The sequence below is a fragment of the Culex quinquefasciatus genome, chromosome 3 (genome assembly GCF_015732765.1).
Source record: "Culex quinquefasciatus strain JHB chromosome 3, VPISU_Cqui_1.0_pri_paternal, whole genome shotgun sequence".
NCBI classification, from domain to species: Eukaryota; Metazoa; Arthropoda; class Insecta; order Diptera; family Culicidae; genus Culex; species Culex quinquefasciatus.
The window spans coordinates 47,609,372-47,633,096 of record NC_051863.1 but is presented as its reverse complement, the minus strand read 5'-3'; the positions used below and the strand labels follow the sequence as shown (position 1 = coordinate 47,633,096).

The 23,725-nt window shown below is 36.8% G+C and overlaps 1 protein-coding gene across 5 annotated transcripts in view; it reads right to left on the bottom strand.

Moving 5' to 3' along the window:
- LOC6052037 (GTPase-activating Rap/Ran-GAP domain-like protein 3) overlaps nt 1–23,725 on the bottom strand; it is a 333,316-nt gene that overhangs the window by 251,798 nt on the left and 57,793 nt on the right. The window contains exon 1 of one of the 5 annotated variants that reach the window (XM_038264595.1): nt 21,544–22,188. The exons of the other annotated variants lie outside the window; for them this stretch is intronic. Within the exon in view, the coding sequence (XP_038120523.1) occupies nt 21,544–21,587 (44 nt within the window). The 5' untranslated portion in view covers nt 21,588–22,188. Of the gene's footprint in view, nt 1–21,543; nt 22,189–23,725 lie in introns of those variants that run through there. 5 annotated transcript variants of the gene reach the window in all.

Genomic DNA, 23,725 nt, shown 5'->3' with positions numbered 1-23,725 from the left:
ATATTATTTCAAGTGATGTTAAAGAAAGAGGGTATAATTATCAACAAATTATGAATATTTTATTCACTGAATGATAATTCAATCAGCAGTGATATAAATCCCTTTACCAAGCTCCCAAAATTAATTAAACGACAAAACAGTCCAGTACAATGTAACGAAACGAAATCAATTCTCGTCGACACTTCCTCACTGATTGCTGATACCGGTCACGTTTCTGACTAGCAAAACTCACCAAGTCACGTGCCCTGCAGTAGACTTTCCCGCAGAAGTGTACCGTCACACTATCACCTGTTGTGTGGAGGAAAAGTTCGCTTCCCCTTGAAAGGCTCTTTAACGCAAGTCGATTCGGTGCCAAATTATGTCAAGTGCACGCAAGGCTTTTGGAGAAGTTTTCCCTAAAGGACCCAGGACCTAGCGACGTTAATCAATTGCTGGGAGGAAGTAAAGCTAACTTTTACCCCCTCCGACACCAAAAAGATCAAGTGACTTGGTTTCTTTTGTAGGAGTTAGCTGCTTTATTCAGACGCAGTAATTTTTGCTACCTGCCGGCTCCAAAATTGGACTTTTTTTCCTCAGTATATGGATAAAAAAAAAAAGTCCAACTTACCCCCGAACCGTAACTGTAATAGCTTTTCACAGCGCGATTTTGAACACCGTTAGCTGGCACCTTAACCCTTTCAAGCCTGATGGGTCATATATGACCCAAAAATGAAAATTTTCAAAACTAGCCTATAATTTTCGTGTGGTCTTAAGAATCATTTTCCCATCATTAGATTAATTTTTTTTTTTTGAAAATTCAGGCTCGAAAGGGTTAAGGTGATGTATTGTGAGTAAAAGCGCTGAGTATGAACCACGGCGACCAGTTGTGCGACCTCAGCGAACAAGGGTTTGACTGATTTCGGGAGCGCAAAGGTCTTTCGAAACGACTCAGCACGGGAAGCTTCCTGCAGTGCAATTTAGATTTATTGAACCGTAGTGGCCGAGGTTTTCTTGTTTGGTTTTGATTGAAAATGTAGTTTCCATAAATTGCTAAACATGTTTCGATCGCAAGTTTTCAAACAAATTTGAAGCCATAGTTTTCATATAAATAAGCTTTCCTGGAAACTCTGAAAGTTATCTGAAACATGTTAATCAATTCAGCTAGGTGTCGACATCCACGTCACAGGTGCTACTTACGACCTGTAGCGCAAAGTTAACCACCCTGTCGAATGTAAAATGAACCGTAACTCTTGCTCACTGCCTAGACTGGTTCAAAAAGAGAACCAAGAGTGCAAACCGAAAAAATCCATTTAATCAATTTAAAATTGTGAAGTTTTGAAGCTTTGGTGTCTTCAGAGGAGTTGTTGAAAATGGAAAGGGGCAACTTTTGGTTTAGTTGAAAATTAGGGTAGTTCAGGATTAGGATGATTTGAAAATCTGGCTTTTCAGGAATATTTTTGGGATGTTTTCAAGGATGTTTTTTATTTTGTCTTCTGGAAAGTTATTGGGCTTGCCAATTCAAGCAACTTTTTTCAAGACACCAAAATTTAATCTACGCATTGTTGTCCCACCCGTGTGGATCAATCGGATCGCGCACTGGACTCACAATCCAGAGGTCGCCGGTTCGAATCCCGCGGCGGGCGCTCTAAAATTCTTTGTGTAAATATGGGTATTCGGCGCCGTCGCTCCGTGCCATACTTTCATACACTTAGGAGCCCAGGGCGGCGAAGTCCTTGTAAATAAAAAGGAAGACACTAGTGGTTGGTACTAGCAACGGCCGACAGCTATAAAGTCAACTTCGTTCAATCTACGCATTCTACCAACAAATTTAGAGAAAGCATCTGAGCAAACCTTCAAAAATCAGTTTTTTAACATAGCAATTCAGGGTTAAGATTTAGAGAAAAGTGATGTTCGGGGCACTTTTAGAGATATAAAAAAAATCGGATAATCGAACTTTGAAAAAAAAATTCTTGCAGATTCAATTTTGCTTTAACAATTTTTCCCAAGTCTGCGATATTAAAAAAACAACGATATTTTTCCTATCACGAAAAATTAAAATTGTTTAGTTTGCAATGGTTCGTGAAATCGGATTTTAATCATATTTTGGATTCTTTTCGTATTCAAAAAACCCTTTAAAATGCTTTTTAGAAATCGAAAATTGGTCAAATGGAACCAGAGTTACGCCTGACGCAAGTTTGCGTTGTCCCTTCACGGCAATTTTTTGGTCAAGGCACGAATTCAAAAAAAAGGTGCTAATTTTTCGTGTCTAGAAGCAAATCGTGTAACAAGCCAGTAATTGATTGATCTAGACTTAATCGACCCCTCTGAATCCGAATTTGCCTGTTGATTTTCCTGGGAGAGAAGATTTACCTGGAAAACGAGATATGGGTAATTCTCCGCCAACTCACACAGCAGTTGCCCGACCCCTCTTCGAGGTAACTTTTGTCCCTGATCACGAATCCGAGGAACGACCCCTTTCATTTTTGAACATGCGAAAAAAGAGGTGTTTTTCAATAATTTGCAGCCTGAAACGGTGATGAGATAGAAATTTGGTGTTAAAGGGACTTTTATGTAGAATTAGACGCCTGATTTGATGGCGTACACAGAATTCCGAAAAATGTATATTTCATTGAAAAAAAAAACACTTAAAAAGTGGTAAAAAGTTTACTAAAAACCTTTTCCATTTTCCGTAACTCTAATTTTTTTTATTTAACATGTCATTTTAATGGAAATTTTTTATTTTAAAATTAAAAATGTTTTTCCTAACTTTGCTGTTCATTTTTCAGATTGTAACATTGTTTTACAAAGTTGTAGAGCAGACAATTACAAAAAAAAATGATATGCAAACATAAGAGGTTTGCTTATAAACATCACGGATTATTGCGATTTTACGAAAAAAAAGTTTTGGAAAAGTAACTTTTTGTGTTTCTCTTTGTTTCGTCGTCCGTATCTGTCGCGGGTAACGATGAACGGCCATGATCGACGACGACCAAGTTTTTCAAAACTTTTTTTCGTAAAATCGCGATAACTCGTGATGTTTATAAGTAATTGTCTGCTACAACTTTGTAAAACATTGTTACACTCTAAAAAATAACCCTGCAAAGTTCGAAAAAACACGAAATTTGAAATGAAAATTTTTGTTCTAAATGAAAAAAATGACCCTTCTGGGTCAATGTAGATTCGAAAAGTACCTTAAATTTCCCTTAAAATGTGATGTTCCAAAATTTAAAAAAAAAATTGCATTGTTTTTTTCGATGAAAAATACGTTTTTTCGGAATTCTGAGTACGCCATCAAATCGAGCGTCCAATTTTACCTAAAAGTCCCTTTGACACCATATTTCTATCTCATCACCGTTTCAGGCTGCAAATTATTGAAAAACACCTCTTTTTTCGCATGTTCAAAAATAGAAGGGGTCGTACCGCCCCTCCGTCACGAGATATCAAAAAACGGACCTCGGATTCGTGATCAGGGACAAAAGCTTCCCCTAAGGACAAAGTTTCACGCAAATCGAAGAGGGGTCGGGGAAACTTTTCCCGATTTCGTGTGAGTTGGTAGAGAATTACCCATATGCAAGATGGCGTCCAATATGGCGGCTTAACGGGAAAAAAATCACCATTAAAGGATTTTTAAGCTCAATCAATCAATCGGATATGACCTCTTGAATACTCCAAAGTATTCAGAGAATTTGCAATTCAAGATGGCGGCCAAAATGGCGAAGCTAGATTGTTGTAAATTTTTACACAAAAATGTAACAGACAATCAACAGGTCAAAGTCAATTAATTTGGGGTTTTATGAACTCGAATATAAGCCTTACAATACTCCAAAGCACTCAGGGAATGTGCAATCCGAGATGTCTTGAAAATACCTGAGTACTATAGGGCTCAGTCAGCTAGCCTAAATTTTTAATATTTTTAAATTGGCCGCCATCTTAGATTGCACATTCCCCGAGTACTTTGGTGTATTCTATGGCTTATATTCGAGTTCGGTGACCCCAATTGCTGAATAAAAAAAATACAATTTTCAAGCTTCGCCGTACCGGCCGTCATCTTGGAGTGCACATTCCCTAAATACTTTGGAGTATTTTAGGAGTCATATTCGAGCTCAGCGACCCCAAATTAATTTAGTTGACTAGTCCATAAATCCTTTTATGGTGTTTTTTTTTTTCGTTCAGCCGGCATTTTGGACGCCATCTTGAATAGCTCGGTTCCCTTTGGGAATTGGGAAAATCAACATTCCGATCCGAATTCAGGATTTCTAGAGTGTTTTTTTTTTAATTGGCCCTGTAAACGTATAAACACAATAGTAGTATAGGACCTTTTCAAAAAAAAAATCTAGATTTTTTCAAGGTCCATTAAAAACTGGCCTGTTACGAGATTTGCATCTTGCACCGCTATTTTGGGGTTTTGTGCCTTGGATATTGAAAACAAAAACAATATTAACAAAAAAAATGGACTGCCTCCAATGTTTGATAACAGTCTTTAAGAGCTTTTTTTATAATGTTTATAATAAATTTGAATAAAAACTAGCATTCAAAATCATAAATAAGAGTTGAATTTTATCTAAAAAACTGATTAAGGAGATTCTGACAATTGATTCATTTCGTGACGGGACAACGCGAGCAAACCCCTCTTTTGAAAAATATCTATCTTGATTCAGAAAGCAAACTGCCCTTTTCCATTTTCGAAACACTGTAGCAATAGGTTTTTTTTCAAAAACTCACTAGGATAGCAGAGTTCTTCACCATCCAACTGTACGATGTTGTCCCGTCACGCTAAATTTTTATCTGTCTTGACTTAAACTTTGTGTTTCTTAATGTTTGCTGTTACCTTTTCCCAACCTTTTCCCACAGATTTTAAAGTTATCAGCAAAAAACTGAAAACATTTGCGTACAAACGTTGTCCCGTCACGAAAAAATCGGTCTAGTGCAGTTTTCAGTAAATATTAACTGAAAACGATCTGAATTCCTGTGTAGGGACAAAAATTACCCCTTAGGACAAAGTTTCACGCAAATCGAAGAGGGGTCGGGGCAAATTTTACCGATTTCGTGTGAGTTAGCGGAGAACTACTCAAAATCGCTGTACAAAAACAACACAAAAAACAGATTCCAGGGGAGGGAAGAGGTATCCGAAAAAACGTTCTTTTCGGTGGCGTTTCTCGACTTTGAACCAGCCTATCCCACTTAGTTTACTCATTATAATTACCACGTCTGACGACTTGAACGACAGCTTGTCGACACGGTGCTGTCGTACTCGCCGTTCTCGTCGTGCGTTTCCTGCGGCGAATTGAATTAATTTCAGCAACCATCTGGTTCCGTCTTACATTTGCATTCGTCTTCTACTCTTTTGCCGGTCTGGTGAGGGTTTTCGGCGGCATTTCACCACCGTGATAAAATCAACGGAACGAACCCAACCAACAAACGACGGCCCCGGCAAATGGCTTTCGACATCATCTGCCATTATATATTATCACCCCTGCCGAAAATGTCCCCGGGGAGGAACGTCAAACAGTGGGGGGGGGGGGGGGGTTAAAACCCGGGCAGTCGGTGATAACAAAATTCATTCCATTTCAATAACAAATACTGTTAAAATAACAAAAAGTGCTATGTAATCATCTTGAAAAATCAATGTTTGTTTAAGGGTTTAATAACAGTTTATGTTATCGTAAGGCCGTTGCAAATTTTTTTTGAAGTTTATGTCCCTCGACTATGACCAAAGTCAAGAGGGGGGGGGGGGGGGGGGCAAAAAAATATAAAAATTGAAATTACGAGCCATGGTTTCAACATTTGAAAAAAGTGTTTCAAAATGCATTATACACCTGTCCAGTTGTTTTGCCATCATTAGTTTCCAATATTTCTAAGCATCCACGAAAAAATTTTTTTTTCGAAAAATAAAATTTTTGCGGTGCTGTACATTGGAATTTCATAATAATTCAAAACATTTTTAAACAAGCCCAAACATGCTAAATATGATTATCAATGCAGAAAAATGCATTTTAGTTTGTTTTCAGTTGATTAGACTTCTATTTTCATGGAAATTTTGAAGTTTTCTGGAAAAATATTTTTTTGCCCCCTGAGTTTTCAGACCAATTTTGAAGGGGGGGGGGGGGGGGCGACATAAACTCTGATATTGGTTGAAAGCCAAAACAACTTTGGAATATTTTTTTTGTTATGGAAGAATAACTCCAACTGTTATTAGGATGATCGGATTTGTTGTTAAAATAACAAAAAATAATAACAGAGATTTGTTCGAAGAATAACTAAAATTTTTATTAATCTGTTATTACAATAACAGTCCAATAACAAAAAATTCATAACGAAGAATAACAAATCTTGTTATAAATAACATAAAATGTTATTAGCCTAGTATTTTCAAATATCAAAAAATGTTATTCCCAAGGTATTTCCGTCTGCTCGGGAAACGGGAAAACCTTGCGTGGCAAAGAAAAAAAGCGATTCGACATCTGGATACCCGAGTAACCTTAGAGCCTGACGCGGGACACCGTGTTTGTCCTGTCGCGATGGAAGACCGGTGTATAGCTACCTTCATCAGTTTGACGGTCCGACCAGATAAGCGAAGATTGATTCCATGATTTAGTACCGTAATGATGATGTTACTAGGGGTAAAATTTCCACCTCCATCAGACCTCTCGGTTGAGATTTGTGTGGTAAATTAGTGATGATGAAACGCCACTTGAATCGGTTAATGGTGGCACAATGGTGGCGTTTGCGTTTCTTAGGAAATTTGTGAAAATTTCAGCACGTCTTTTGCATGAAACATGAGAACTTTTATAAGAAATGGGAATGAATAGCTTCAATTCTGCATCTTCAGATTAGTATCAATTGAAATGCATATTTTTTTCGATGCTTTATTTACTGATAACTTTAACAAATACTAATAAGCTCTAAACTTTACTTTCTAGAAAACATATTTCTACAGATTAATTCCCAAACATGATAGTCAATCCCTGATTTAACCAATATTAAAATCAAACCTTACAATCATTTGGATTTTGCAAAGACATGATTGTTGTTTAGTCAAAAGAAAAAAGATTGTCGCAAATGAAAAATTATGTTTTTCCTCAAGTTTATGATACCGTTAAAGTTTATCTGCTAAAAATTTGGAATTTATTTGAAGAGTCATATATTGATTAAAATTTTCATTTAAGAAATGAGCTATTCTTTGAAAAATGTGCTGATCTTTCTTTCTTTAAATGTTTGACATTCAAGTACGTTTGGGATCAAGTCAAATCATTTAAAAAAATATTAAGTCACACAATTCTCTTTAAAAAAAAATGGCAAAATGTAGCTTCCAAATTCCTGGGGAATGGAACTCCGGCATACGAGCAGTTTTTTGTCTAAAATGTATTGCTTACGGGCAAACTGTCATTTCTAAAACTCGAATCTGGTACCGTCAACTAGGGCAAATCGGGACTACAGTTTGATTAGGGACAGCACGTTTGGGAGCACTTATTAGCTTCAAAATTAGGAAATGAATGTATACATTTTGTTGAACTGTTTCTGGTCTAACCGATACCACTCAAAAATATTAAAATATTTAGCTGCAACATTGGTAAAACTGCTGTTCCAATTCGCCCCAAATGATGGTACTTCATTAAAAAACAGCTGGGAAACAGGATTGGAAGTTTTGCTTGTTTTATGTGACTTTGCCAATGTTTAAAAAAATGTTATTTTTTAAGGGTAAACTTTGGCTGTGTTTTTTACTAACATTTCCTATATTTTAAGTAAAAAGAAGTATGCAATAATTTTTGTAGTGTCTCAGACTATGCCTCTAAGCATTGTTTTACAATTTAAATGGTAATGGTGCCATTTTATAGCAGGAAATGTGAAAAACAAGCAAAAAAATTAAAAAGAGACGGTAAAAACATGAAAAAATAAGATAGTCAAAATGTAATGCTAGGAGGTGCTAGAATATGCCAGTATTTGGCAAAAAAAAACAAACATAAACTAAACAAGACGAATGCAAATTAAAATACTAAAAATGAAACAAGAAAAACATAAAACAAGAGAAGTAATGTTTTTCGCATAACAAAAGTTGCTCAAAATGACTTCCTGAACAGGGGAAAAATAAAAAAAATCGAAAAAAAAAATTGGGCAGTAGAGGGTTAAGGAAGCAATTGGAAACAGCTTTCTATGCCTGACTTTTTGACCTGTCAAAAAATCAAATTATTCGCTCTACAGCATTGCCTTTGCGTTCTCGATTGCGAGATTCCTACTCGAAACTAGGTGTCCGAAGGCTTGATTGTTGAGGCAAATGCAAACCTCTTTTTACACCATAGCTTCCATCCACCCCGGGATTCCAACTGACGACCTTTGGATTATTAGTCCAACTGCCTACCAGCGACTCCACCGAGACAGGACCCAGGGAGACGACTCCAACACCTGGACTGAGCTAACGACCTAACCTTTTTAGGTTAGTCCGGGGCCAACATTTACTTCCCGTCCGACGGAAGGCGCGATCAGACAAATCTCGTCTCGAAAAATGCCACCGGGACCGTCTGGGATCGAACCCAGGCCGACTGGGTGAGAGGCAATCACGACCTGTACAAATTTCAAAAACTCAATTAAAGTTCAGAAATATATAACAAAACCGAAAAAAAAGAAACATATTTTAAAAAAGGTTTAAAACTATTTAATCATTTTTATAAAAAAAAAGTCAGTACTTTTATTACAATTACTTGAAAAAAAAAGTTTCAAACTCCAGCTAAATAATTCACGCGGGAAATATTTTGAAAGTCACTTACCCAAATTTAAGCCAATTTGTTTTATTTGATCCACAATGAAAGTTTGCAAAATTTCTTTGCACGTGGCAAATAGAAAGATCAATTTACAATCAAATGATACAATCTTCTAGAATTTGAGTTTATAATTAATTTTAAACAAAAGTTTGTTAACATCTTAGGCACATACAAAACAAGCTTATGAAAACAAATATTTCTATAAAATAAAAACCAGAACAAACAAAAATCAAACCATCCACATTAACGACCCCCGGGTCTTTTGTGGTCTCTATTACAAGTTTCTGCTCGAAGGCTTGAATGGGGAGAGCACCCAAACCTCTTTCTACTCCAAGGAACCTTCCACCCCAGTGTTTGAACTGACGACCTTCGGATTGCGAGTCCAACCGCCGCCAGCGATTCCACCGAAGTAGGCTTGGTTTGGTGTGTTGTTTGTCTCCATGCCATAGGAGACGACTCCTACACCTGGAATGACTTAACGGCCTAACAACCAAGGCCGGGACCGACATTTTACTTCCTCATCCGATGGAAGGTTGCAGCAGATGGGAATCGAACCCAGAATCATCCGCTTACAAAGCGGACAGCGTAACCATTCGGCCACGCACTGCCACTGCCAAACCAGAACAAATACTTTACAAAATTAAACAATTGCAAAAAATGTGCACATCTTTCTAAACATTAATTAAAATAAAGTTTTTTGTTGATGAATCATCATAATTTGGAAACCCAAAATAGTAAGCTTAATCGAGTCTGGACTGTACAAACCAAACCAAACCATTATTAGAAAATTACTTATAGCTACTGACTATACATTAATTTCATTTCCAGTTTTCAGAGTAAAGAGTGAGAAATCAAAATCATGATTTTACAATTTTTAAGTACACTTTAAAATTTAAATGCTACTAGAATTACTCGCTGACACCAACCTTCGTCGAGCTGCAGAACTCTAAAAAAAATCAGTGAAAATAAAATTCAAAAATGTCTCCATTGTCACGCTGCAAAAAATAAAACCATCCACGCAAAACTCAACGCAATTGCTGCGAGTGAGCCATATATTTATGCAACACATGCAACATAAACCGTAGTCTTTAGTACACCCACGGCACGGGGATCGTAAATATATGTGTCTCTTCCAGCATCCTCAAGTGGGGAGCTTCCAGCAGATGCACAGTAAAAAAATTTTTTTTTCTTAATTGTGTTTCCCAGTTATTTTTAAAACGTTGCAGATCTGAAAGAAACAAAATAAAATTACAACGTATTTAAAAATAGTTTATATTTCTCTCTGTGATAATCTGGGCAAAGCAGGTCCTTCAGAGCAAATAATCCTTCTTCTGCAGAGAAATGGAAGGAAAGACGATAAAGTCAAACGGCGCAACGAGTGTGATTCTCGTGAGAGATATAATGAGCGACTGAATAAATATTTGATGTTGATTACAGTTTTGAGACAGATTCCTTTGGCAAATGAAAGTGATCAACCGTGTGAATGCACAGTCATTTGTGGAGTTGAGGCTTACTGTGAGATAAATATTCGTAATGAAATGTTGAATTTGAGATTTATCTGCATATTTCACACAATTATATTTTATTGTTGCTTTATTACTGTTATATCTTTATAACATTTTTGTTTGACATTTTTTTATAGCATTATTCTTCTTTCCACTGAATCTTGCCTTAAATTAATTGACTGATCTTTAGAAACATCCTCATCTCCAGTCAATTACACAGTTTCCCATAATGGGCGACCCCCATTGTGCTTCCAAATTATCCCCATAATTACAGTATAAACGGTCATTTCGCAAGGCAGTGTGCCCAAACAAACAATTAACGAAATTAGTGTCTGCAATGACAACCGCAGGGACTGGCTGTTGTTGTGGTGCTCCGACTTGACTGATATTGCAAACCCAAACACACACACAGACAAAAAGCTGGCGGCTATCGTGGTGGGTTCAGGACACGTGCGTTTGCTAGGGTGGCCATTGGAAGGAATATCAGATTTAAGAGTCAATCAAAGCCTAACAATATAAAAATAGTTAAGTTTAGACATAATGTTGCAAACGACACAAATTTGTTCACAAAGAACCAAAACAGAGAAATCGGAAAAATGCAAACCACCCTAATCAAATCAACACAGCCACAATAGGCCACTGTCAAGCGCACGAGAATGACCCAATTTTCCGCTGACAACGCAATAAAATGTAAATTGACGTCTGATGGTGAACTGCGAGCGTGCCCATCAGCATACACGGACACACGTACGCGTCACGCACACACAAAAACACACACGCACAGGCGCATACTTTTGTAACGGTTTGCATAGCAATGAAGAGTGGGTGGTGCTGTCTTGGGAAATGCTCAATATTATGAAACTTTTTTTTTTACTTTATTTATCATTTTATGCATGATATATAAATACTTGAAACTTTAAATTAAGCTAAACAGTAAAAAGTTGAGTTAATTTGGGGAGTGTAATATTACCTCTTTTATGATGTAATATTACCCCAATTTTAGTTGAAAAAAGTGGCAATACACTAAAAAAGAAGTGAATTTACATATTTTTAGATGTAAAATTATGGATATGGGCCATTGGACATTTGATAGTGCCGCCAATTTTTAAAAATAAAAATATGATTTTATCAAACTGTTGAAAATGCAGTCGATTTTTTACTCCAATTTTAGGTGTAAAATCAAATTTGCTTAGTTGGTACACACAAAACTTCACCATCGATTCTTTAAGCTCACATTGTTGGTTAGGTAAGTGAAAGCAAACTCTTTTCCCAAGTTTTAATTTTTCAGCTGTTGAAAGGTAGTTCACATCTCAGCTTAGGCGGATGCAAGATAAATTGCCAGAAAATGATTCAAATACCATCGTGTTACACATTGTTGGTTAGGTAAGTGAAAGACCTTTCCAACGAGTCAAAAACATTGATGATCTGGCAACTCTGTCTCACATTTTGACCACTTAAGTTATTCTCTTGTACTTTTTCAAAGCTGGATCTTCCTTTTTTTTGTAAACAATTTCCGGATCCATCAACCAATCTTTTGTCGGAAAGCTAATCGAGATACCTGCCAAAGGAGTCTGTATCTGGCAACCCAGTTTAAGTTATGATAGTTATGATTATTCCAAAGAATGAATAAATCAAATGAAAAATATCTCCGGATCAATTTTTAGGAAGTAGTGAGGAAGGCATCAACCACATAGGTGGATCAAGTTAGTTTTTCTGAGACACATTCTTGAGTGATTTGTAGCTCGAAACCGTGAAGAGATAGCCTACTCAAAATTACAAAAAAAACATAACTTTCGCAATTTTTTTTTTTTTGCAATTTTTTTTAATCACTGCACCTAAAACTGGCAGCGCTAGTCCGAGAGAATGATGGTCTCGAGTCGAGAGAATAGTGGTACCATTCACGGACGCAGAGAACACAGCTCGAGATGGGCGATAGAACTATTCTCTCGAGGTTCATTTGCAAAAAAAGTTCATCCGTCAAACAAAAAACCAAAAGTGTCGACAACGGGAATCGAACCAGAGACCTTTGACAAACCAATCCAATGACTTAGCTGCCTCGGCCACCACAGCTTGGTGACCAAGGAGAAGTCAGAAGTCGATGTATGACACTTGTTGGAGATTTATTGATTCAACTAACGAATGAACTCATTTGTTATGATGGTGTGAGTTGGTACCATTATTCTATCGATTTTGGTACTGAACCCTCAATAAATTTTGAGAGAACGATTATCTCGACTCTGAATTTTGGGTGTGCAATTTCCCGATACTCAACTGTCAAAAATAAAAAAAACACGTCATTATATGGAAAAATGTAATGTTATTTTCGCAATAACCTAGAGAGGTATTTTTTTTTTCTTTTAGAACATAATTTTTCCATTAAAAATGTCATGTTTTTTCTATGTTTACAAAGTTGTAGAGTACACCCAAAGTTAAAGACCAAGGGGATAGTCCTCCCGAAAAGAAACATGAGATGTTCTATTTAGCGATATTATAGACCTCTCGCGTGTTCATTCGTTCATTGAAACAGTTCATCTTATTTAGTGGCTTATATGAACAAATGACCGCCACTTAGTTATCGAACCATGGTGGCCCATTAGGGTGTTATATGGTTGTATGGAAAAAAATAAAGTTGTTCAAATTTAGTGAGCACAGCAACTTTTAAGTTCCTTTTGGGGTTCTTAACAACTTCCTAAAGTTTGGGAACGATTTTGTTATTACACCCTAGTGGCCCATTAGGGTGTAAAAACAAAATCGATTTTCCAGCACAGCAATTTTTCAGTTCCTTTGGGGTCCTAAACAACTCCCCAAAGTTTGAGAAAGATTGGTTATGTCCTCACATTGCGCAAAGCGATTCAATTTTCCATTTAAATTTGTATGGAAAAAACATTTTTTTTTGAATTTTGATATTTAAAAAATCCACGTTTTAAGCGATATCAAAACCAAATTCATATTCTGATGCTCTGGAAGGTGTTCTACAACTTTCCCCAAGAGAGTATGGTGCTCAGAGCTGAAAATGTCAGGGGTCATGACTCGAAAATCGGCGACGCTGACACGAATTTTTGAGATCCATTCACTGAACCGCAAAACCGTGACATAAACAAACCCGGCGCAGTCGTGAGTGCCCTAGCTCATTGAGCAGCTGCAATGCGAGGCAGTAGTCGACCAACGCTCATTCGACGTTGCACGCACACACATAAAGAAACAAGTTTTTACACAAAAAGTTCGTATTTATGCGTGGAAATGTAATTTTGAATATAAGTTATGGTTTGTTTTAAGTGTTTTGCATAGTCTACAACCATTCAACTGTTGGAAAATAGTCAAAATAGTGTTGAAAGAGGATTTTACGAGTCAGTCATATGACACGAATTGAGTGAGTGTAGCTCATTTTTTCACGTCTCTCATTCTCCAGCAGCCGACCGGCACAAGTCAGGCGGCAGTGGTTGAATAGACAAAGCAGGCTTGCAGTCACATGCTAGCAGTGAACAGACATTTTGGTTTGCTTCATGTGTACGCTGGGTTGGAAACTTGTTGCAGGCCTGATGGTGCTAACTTGCTCCTGAAAGAAGATACAGCGTCCTCAAAACTCGTCTAAAACGTGATTTTCGAGCAAAAAACACGTTTTAGACGAATTTTGAAAACGCTGTATCTTTTTTTCGTATCTTTTTATAGGAACAAGTTAGCACCATACTCTCTTGGGAAAAGTTATAGAGCACATTTCAGAGCAACCGAATATGAATCCGGTTTTGATATAGCGTGAAACGTGGATTTTTGAAATATCAAAATCCAAAAAAATGGTTTTCCCCATACAAATTTATATGGAAAATTCAATCGCTTTGCGCAAAGTGGGGACTTAACCAATCGTTCCCAAACTTTAGGAAGTTGTTAAGAACCCCAAAAGAAACTGAAAAGTTGCTGTGCTCACTAAATTTGAACAACTTTGTTTACGGCAAAGGCACGGTTCAATATGCCGAAAGTCTTGGGTTCGAGTCTCGTTACCGTTTTTTTTTATTTGATAGTTGAACTTTTTTGGAAAATGAACCCATGAGTAAAGTACTCTCGGTTATTTCGGGATTTATCCTCTCCGTCCGCACTCAGTACCATTTTACTACCGAACCGTGCTCTTTATCCTCTCGTATGTCGATGCCCAGTTCTGGGTGTAAACAAAAACAAAAATTGTGATGTATAACATAAGCAGTTTGCATTTATTCTTCACGAGTTATCAAAACTTTACGAAAAGATTTTGAAGCAGTGATGTTCAAGTAGACACCAGGGCATTGATACACTCTTAAAAATAACCCTGCAAAGTAACAAAAAAAACCCGTAATCTTAAAATAAAAATAAAATGTCCTAAGGGAAAATAACCCTTCTGGGTTGTGGCAGACTGAAAAAATACAATAAATTTCCCATAAAATGGCATGTCTCTCGTTTCATAACTTTTAACTTATTTTGAATACGCCATCAAATCGGGCGTCTAATTTTACACAAAAGTCCCTTTGACACAAAATTTCTATCTCATCACGGTTTCCAGCAAGACATCACTGAAAAAGTGTCTTATTAAAAATCCAGAAAAAATGAAAGGGATCGTGCCCACCGTTACAAGATATCGTAAAATGGACCTCGATTTCGTGATCAGGGACCAAAATTACCCCTTAGAGCAAAGATTTACGGAAATCGAAGTTGGGAAACGAACAGAACAAACTTGATAACTGTTACCCTAGAGAGGCTTCCAGCTACATTTGATTGTGTCACGTTCCCCAGAAAACCATTCCCCCGAATACCATTCCCCAGAAATCAATTCCCCAGAATGAACCGTTCCCCAGAAAACCTTTCCCCAGAATGTATTGTTCCCCAGAATGTACCGTTCCCCAGAAATATTTATCGTGGTGATTATAATTATTTCCAAAATTTAAAAAAAAAATTCAAAATTTTTGAATGTTTTTAAAATTTTCCAAACTTTTTAAATTTCCAAAATTTTTAAAATTTCCAAAATATCCAAAATTTCCAAAATTTCCAAAATTTCCAAAATTTCCAAAATTTCCAAAATTTCCAAAATTTCCAAAATTTCCAAAATTTCCAAAATTTCCAAAATTTCCAAAATTTCCAAAATTTCCAAAATTTCCAAAATTTCCAAAATTTCCAAAATTTCCAAATTTCCAAAATTTCCAAAATTTCCAAAATTTCCAAAATTTCCAAAATTTCCAAAATTTCCAAAATTTCCAAAATTTCCAAAATTTCCAAAATTTCCAAAATTTCCAAAATTTCCAAAATTTTTAAAATTTCCAAATTTTTCAAAATTTCTAAAATTTCCAAAATTTCTAAAATTTTCAAAATTTCCAAAATTTCCAAAATTTCCAAAATTTCCAAAATTTCCAAAATTTCCAAAATTTCCAAAATTTCCAAAATTTCCAAAATTTCCAAAATTTCCAAAATTTCAAAATTTCCAAAAATTCCAAAATTTCCAAAATTTCCAAAATTTCCAAAATTTCCAAAATTTCCAAAATTTCCAAAATTTCCAAAATTTCCAAAATTTCCAAAATTTCCAAAATTTCCAAAATTTCCAAAATTTCCAAAATTTCCAAAATTTCCAAAATTTCCGAAATTTTCAATTTTTTTAAAATTTCCAAAATTTTACAAAATTTCCAAAATGATCAAAATTACCTAAATTTTCAAAATTTCCAAAAATTTTAAAGTTTTCAAAATTTTTAAAATTTCCAAAATTTCCAAAAATTCAAAAAAAAAATCAAGATTTTCATAATTTCAAATTTTCAAAAAACAAAAAAAAATCAGAATTTTTGAATTTTTTCATTTTAAAATTTCTTTGCTCTTTAATTTTGATTTTTGAATTCCAAACTTTTTGATTTTTTTTGAGAATTTTGAAAATGTTTTTAATTTGACTTTTTGACTTACCATTGACAAATTATGATCATAATATTTAGATCGAAAAATCTCGAACGTGATGCGAGAAATAAAGATTGAAATATTACGCTCGAGTGCAATAATCACCACGTTAACTTGTGTCAGCAGTTATTACAAGGCTAGAAATTTTTCCCTTTTTTAAAGAAAGGAAAACTTTACTGACTGATACAAGTTGAATTTTACCTTTAAAAGGGAGGAGGAGAGTTTTCCCTTCTTTAAGGAAGGGAAAAATTTATAGCCTTGTTTTTATAACTGCTGACACGGGTTTAATTTTCCCTTCTTTATGTAAAGGAAAAAATACTTGACCACTTACACAACTTTTTAAATTTGTTATCACTAGTCAAGAGAGTTTTTCCTTATGGAAGCAAGAAAGAATACAAGAAAGAAAAAAACTTTAAAGCGAAAATTCAACTTCTGTTAGCAGATATCACAAGTCAAGACAGTTTTCCCTTCTTTAAAGAAGGTGAAATTCAACAACCTTTAAAGAAGGAAAAATAAGTCAGTTATTGTATGTCAAGAGAGTTTTCTTCTTCCAAAAATGATAAATTAAATTTTGTCACCTTAAATCAAATTTTGAAAATTTAAATCATCATGCAAAATGAGCAATATGCCAAAGGTCCAATATGTCAAATGGAATTATACCAATGACACCCATAATCATATTTTAATTTTAACAAACATTTTTCTTCTTTGCAAAATAAAAATAGCATTCACGGAAAACAAGGAATAAAAAGAAACTGCAATTTATTCGGCATTTGTATAACAAATTTAACATGACTTTAAAAGAAGGGAAAATTTCTTAGAATAATAGAACGAGTCATAAGCCGAATTAACATTTTCTGTTATTTTCTCAAGAATTGTTGTCAAAAAAAAGGAAAATTTCTTGGCATGGATAAAATAACCTTGTCTAATTTTTATATTTTCTAAGAAATTTCAAACAAACTAATATTTGAAACTACTTTGATTTTTCGAGAAAGAAACTTTTCTGGGGAATGGTTTTCTGGGAAATGGTACATTTTGGGGAATAATTTTCTGGGAAATGGTACATTCGGGGGAATGGTTTTCTGGGGAACGGTTTTCTGGGGAATGGTTTTCGGGGGAATGGTTTTCTGGGGAACGTGACACAATCGCTATATTTCAATGTCCATCTTTCCAGCTCTCATCCCCACCGGAGCTTTCAGATTGCCACCGGCTATACGTTTCGCAATATTACGTTATTGTAATTCTGCATGGGCACGGACATGTGGTTGCTTGCGCTTGGGCTGTCACAATATGTAGCTGGATGTTACACGGCCTAAAGGTTGTACCCGAAGGATCAACATGACGTATCTCGTCTCACCGCTCGATATTGCGTTGTTCAAAATTGTAATTAAATTCGCTTCAAAAGTTTCGTTCTTTTTCGTCATGAAAGCAATAAATTGAAACTGAAATTAAACTCAATAAACTCATATCCGACCCACCACATGGATGTCATCCATCAGCCGAAACGGCCCCTAATGGTCACTAATTTCTGACCGGTCTTCCGTTCAAATGGTCATTCACTCGAACCATCCCCTAACATCCCCTCACCCTGCTGGTCAGCCCACAATATTTTCCCAACGAATGGACCACCATTAATTTCACTCCACTAGCAATGCTTGAGCAATGTTTGGGGGGCAAAATCACCGCCCACACACTTTGTGACACATCTGACGATTTCATTATCCGGCAGCAGCAGCAGCTCACGAAATGTTCAAATTACTTTCTTGTGCTTCGTGCTGATAAAGTTTTTGGAGCTTTTCGTTGTGTTCATCACCCACCCCACTACATTTTCTTCACCATTTCAATTATACAGAGCCGAATTCTACGTAGCTTACGGGCAGGGCCCCCACTCTGTTGACTAGGACTCATTATTTCGTTTCGAAAGTGTGATTATCGAGAAATGAACTTTCTTTCCACTTAGTCCAGGCGACGCCGATAACAATCAGCGAAACTAAATTGTGTAGCTCTATTGTTTGTAAGGTAATGTACTCGGCACGTTGCACGAGTTTCTATTGTGAAATTGACTCAGGAACATGAATATGATAATCTAATCTAATCTAATCTAATCTAATCGAACACAAGCGCAGCCAGTCCGAAGAAAGCATCCGGGAAGAACTTATGGTTAGATTACGCCTCAAGTTCTTTCTTGTCATTATTAGTGATTGCAGTACTTTCGAGAACCCCCGAAATGTATTACACTCACTAAAGCGGCCCGGCCTACTGCGTTGCATTAACCGCAAGAGACAGATTCTATGAACGGAACCCACATTTCATGGAATCATCAGGGGAAGAAGAAGAAGTGAGGACATACCGTACCAACCACTGTGTGTGTAGGGGAATCGTTGGGAAAGGGATTGTTGTAATATATAGTAAATGACCTTGTGACATTATTTCACCACTACGGATTAATTCACTCAAGGGGTGTCAACCCCTCGGTGGCCGAGTGGCTAGAGCATCTGACTACCAATCCAAAGGTGTGAGTTCGAATCCCACCTGATTCCATGCGTTTTTTGTTCATATTCAAAGTTGAATTATAGTCGAATAATTTCAAGGAGACCGGTCGGGAATCGAACCCGGAACCTTCCGCTTATGAGGCGGGAGCCGTAGCCATTAAGCCACGGGCCGGTCCCTGACTCAGGAACATGAATATGATAAAATTATTACTAGAAAATGGGATCTAAGGGGTCCCCCGAGCAAAAATTTACAACCAAAAAATTCACTAAGAGAAAAAGTGTATATTTTATGTGGTAAACTGCCATACCCAAAGCGTTATCAGTCTCAGATGGTAGTCCCAGTTGTTCCCTACAAGCTCCGGGTCGAATCGAGTTGATATCTGGATGGAACACTTTTTTATCTGAGTTTGAAAATTATGCTATTTTTCACTAAAATGCCAATAGCTCCCTTTAGATTTAACCAATTTTTCAAGCCCTTTCAGATGTATTTTAAATTTAATTTTTTTATTGAGTTTCACCTAAGCCTTTTTAAGATTTTTGACGTTTTTGAACAATTAAACTGTGTGTCCCGATTTGCCCCACTTTCTGTTGACCTAGAGTGCTCATATTTTGGCCAGATGCTAGTTTTATACGTACAAATGACCCCTGAAAATTTCAAGCAGATTGGTGAGGTCTAAATGACGTCCTATACAAAAAGGGTATTCACTGTACGTGGACTCGCTCTTGAAACCAACGGTATCTACTACAGATCGCTTTGAAAAAAAATTAATACAATTCACGAAATTCGTTTTAAAATGTAAGTGTCTTATTTTTAATTCTAATAATCTTATGAATTGTATACTTTGAAAGGTGATAAAAAGATAAGGTTTTGAATAATTTCACAACCCAATCATGTTGATTTATGATGATTTCGGGTCAAATGAAACTAAAATGATGCTCAAATACAAAGATATGGTAAACAAGTCATCCAAAAGTGTTTCTTGTTCCAACAAAAATATTAAAAATGTTGATTTTTCGAGTGGTAATTTTTGGCCAAAAACGTACCACAACTTTAGACAGCTTTCAAAATGACAGGATTTGTTCTAGGAACAACCCAATCATGTTAATTTATGATGATTTTGGATCAAATGAAACTAAAATGATGCTCAAATACAAAGCATAGCATAGCATTGGTGTCTACCCGTAGTTGCTACTCTGTTATTGACCAGGACCTCCAAGAATTGCTCCGTGGACCACAGATGAAGTGTAGGAACCAATCATCACCACTTCGCAACTTTCAAATGTCCCTATCATGCTAGCCAATCACAGCGCCGGCCACGACCAGTGATAAGACACGGGGAAGTGGATAGGAATTTTAGTCCGATACTTGAATGATGAAGACCGCTAAATCGGCTGCGTCTTCGACAAAGTATCACGTGAGGTTTGAGGGTGTTAGTAAGATGGGTGTGAAGCCAGGATTCACCGTGGTAAGTGATGCGGCCGGTCAAATCTATTTATAGTCCTTAATTCTTCGTATGTTCTTGGATTCATTTTGGAAGCTTTCCAATTCGGTTCACCAAGCTTTTTGTGGTGAATTCTGGTCGTGTTGAAAGTTCAATATTCGCCTAACAATTATGCAACCAGTCCTTGAATTCAACTTGCATTCAATATTGCATTTTCTGTACTTAGGTTCACACAGATTCCAATCAAGTTTCATGGATTCTTATAGCATTCTTAATTCTTCTAGACAACTAAGCCTCGATGGTGGTTAGCATTTTTGTCTGCTGACCCAAAGGACGGGGGATCAAACCCCGCCGCGAGCTAATGAATTTTTCGTTCATATTCAAGTGTTCAGAATTCCTTCTTTCCATAATTTCTCTATAGGAGCAGATGGGAATCGAACCCAGAACCTTCCGCTTACAAAGCGAACAGCGTAACCATTCAGCCACGCCTACCCCTTAAAATGATGCTCAAATACAAAGATATGGTAAACAAGTCATCCAACAGTGTTTCTTGTTCGAACAAAAATATTAAAATGTTGATTTTTCGAGAGGTAATTTTTGGCCAAAAACGTACCACAACTTTCATAATGTCAGGTTTTGTTCTTGAAGCGAGTTTTTTTCAGCTAAGTCATCTTATGTTGTCCCCTACACAACCATTTTAACAGAATTTAGTTTCATTGAGAAGAACCTGAAAATGGTAAAATCCGTAACAAAAATCATTTTGACCCAATCTCACCCCCCAGACCCAATGCCACCCCCACTGACGGCACACAACAATTTACTGAATATCGTCGCCGTCGTGCTAACTTGTCGCACGTGCATTTTGGGCCAAATTGAGATAAGAACGCCATTTTGTGCAGCTTACAATGTCTCACTTTTTAACCTTCACAGATCCCAAAAATTCGATTTCAATCCTGAGATATTCAATAAAAACCGAAAAAAAAAACTCCGTGCATTGTTGTCACTCTACATATAAAAGAAGTTTCAATCATGTCGTGCTATCTTGTCACTCCCTGAAAATTGATGTATGTGCGACAACTGGTCAAAGGGATTTCAGGTCAGAACGCGTTTGACGCACGTACAAGTTAGACTACCGTAAACATTTGTAATTATAACTCGGGACTCTATCAACCAACTTCAACCAAACTTCGGGACAGTGCACAGAATGGTCAGCCAAACAAAACGTGTTTGTTATTGTTTACAATGCGTGCTCTAGTTTTTGTTTATTCAAAGTCAAACATTAAAACGCGTTTTTCTCTCAACGTCGAAATGGCGGGTGCGACAAGATAACACAACAGCGTCGATATGTTGTTGCAGGTTTTGTTGTACAAATGACACTCCGTTCAGCATGATTTACCGATTCTGTTGATTTTATCATGTTAATAAACAATTCGTGAATCTACCACTAATAATTCATTCAAATATAGTTTACCTATTTGGCGCGTCCTGCCCGAACGTATCCTTGTCCGTTTCCATAATGACCCCTCCTTGCCCAAGTCCGGTCAGTGGCGGCGACTGCACTCTGCACTAATAACTATAATTACAACCTCTAACCAATTTTATCGCTCATTCAACTCTAGCGAGGCCTGGCGTTTACCAACTAGCCCCAGTGTGAACCATTCACAGGTCCTTCCTCAGAAGTACCTTCCTGCTAACTCAACAGAACAGAACCGCGCTACACCTTGTTTGGAGTGGCTCTCCAGAGAGGACGAAGCACTTCTCCTCAATCGATAGCTCAACAACGGAACCTGCTGGGCTTGTTGACATTTCCCGTTCCGCGTCGTCGATGTTGCCACCGTTGTTGTTCGGAAATTGGGTCACCACCACATCACATCCAGAATCTGGGAGTTTTATTTGACTCTTAAAACAAAAATAACATTTGCCCTCAGGGCATCATAACTTTTTTTTCTGTTGACAAAATCACACAAACACCACGAGAACAATTCGGAAATCTTCCTCTCGAACAAACCATCAATCACGTGGAAAACTTGGGCCAAAACCGCGAAAAATCTCACCGAAAACGTTCAAAGCCCTCCCCTCGGAGGGAAAATTCCTAAACCGAATCATGTGATTTTTCACACCAGACTGACTCTGGCGGCGTGGAGTTTTCGGAAGTAATGCGTTACAATTAGGATTTGTTCCGTTGACCAAAGGTGAGTGCCCGTGAGAATGAGTGTGACTTTAGCTCACTCTCTTCGGGAGAGAAGTTGCGTAACGCCGGGACACTCAATCAGCTGGTTTTGGGGGGGACGCTCCCGAAATATGCCGGCATGCGGGAGCTTTTCCAGGAAACTCACGTTCGTCGTAGTAAAGAGGGGTTGAGCACGGGAGCTTTCGGACTGAAGGGAGTGTGAAGTTGTTTACTTTTATGTTATCCCGAGTAGAAAAGTTTTTGTTGAAAAGATTAGTTTTTTTTTGTATTCTGAGGCACTGTGATATAAATGTATTTATTTTTTAATTGTTCATAACTGCGATACTTTACAACAGTGCTCCTCAACCTTTTTTTCCTTCCATTCCCCCTTGACTTATTTTGAAGAACTGTATACCCCTTCCTTTTTTTCATTTTGAGCTGATTGGTTTAAATGCACAAATATCATCATTTTTGATTTCAAATGTAAGTTTACATAACAAGTAAAAATTATCATGCAAACCATGGGACCATCCATAAACCACGTGAACACTTTTTTGAATTCTCAGACCCTCTCGTGGACAATTTCCAAAAAAAAAATCAAATTATTCGCTCTACAGCATTGCCTTGGCGTTCTCGATTGCGAGATTCCTACTCGAAACTAGGTGTTCGAAGGCTTGATTATTGAGGCAATTGCAAACCTCTTTTTACACCTTAGCTTCCATCCACCACGGGATTCGAACGGACGACCTTTGGATTGTGAGTCCAACTGCCTACCAGCGACTCCACCGATCAGACCGTGATCAGACAAATCTCGTCTCGAAAAATGCCACCGGGACCGTCTGGGATCGAACCCAGGCCGACTGGGTGAGAGGCAATCACGCTTACCCCTACACCACGGGTCCCGGCAATTTCATACACACAATTTCCATACAAAACAAATAATTTTTCAATCACAATTGTTGAATCAACCCCCCCCCCCCCCTCCTATGTTGACTACTTGGTTTATGAATGGTCCACATATAAATTTGTGGAATAAAACAAATAATTCTTTGTTGTACTAACATACTCGCAATTATTTTAATTCAAGAAGAAATTAAAGTAGTAAAAATTGCGTAATGGAATGACGTTTTTAACAGAACTTATTTTATTACAGTCCAAAATCGATTATCTGTAGCCTCGATAAATCGAAGTTTGAATTATCTCAATTTCAAATATCCAAACGTTTGTGTGAGACTTCGGATAATCGGATATTAACTACCCAAGTCTCAGTTCTCAAGTCAATTGTTAGAAAAAAATGCCTATGCAAAACATAGTGATATTATGAAATTTACTATTTATCATCGAAGTTATATTTTTTCGTAAAAATGATCAAATTTTTAGCTAAATATCATTATTTCATCTAAAAATGAATGAAACGTTTCAAATACATTCGAATCTGATGTGTCTAAGTGATAACAGTTTCAATTGTTATCAAATTAACATA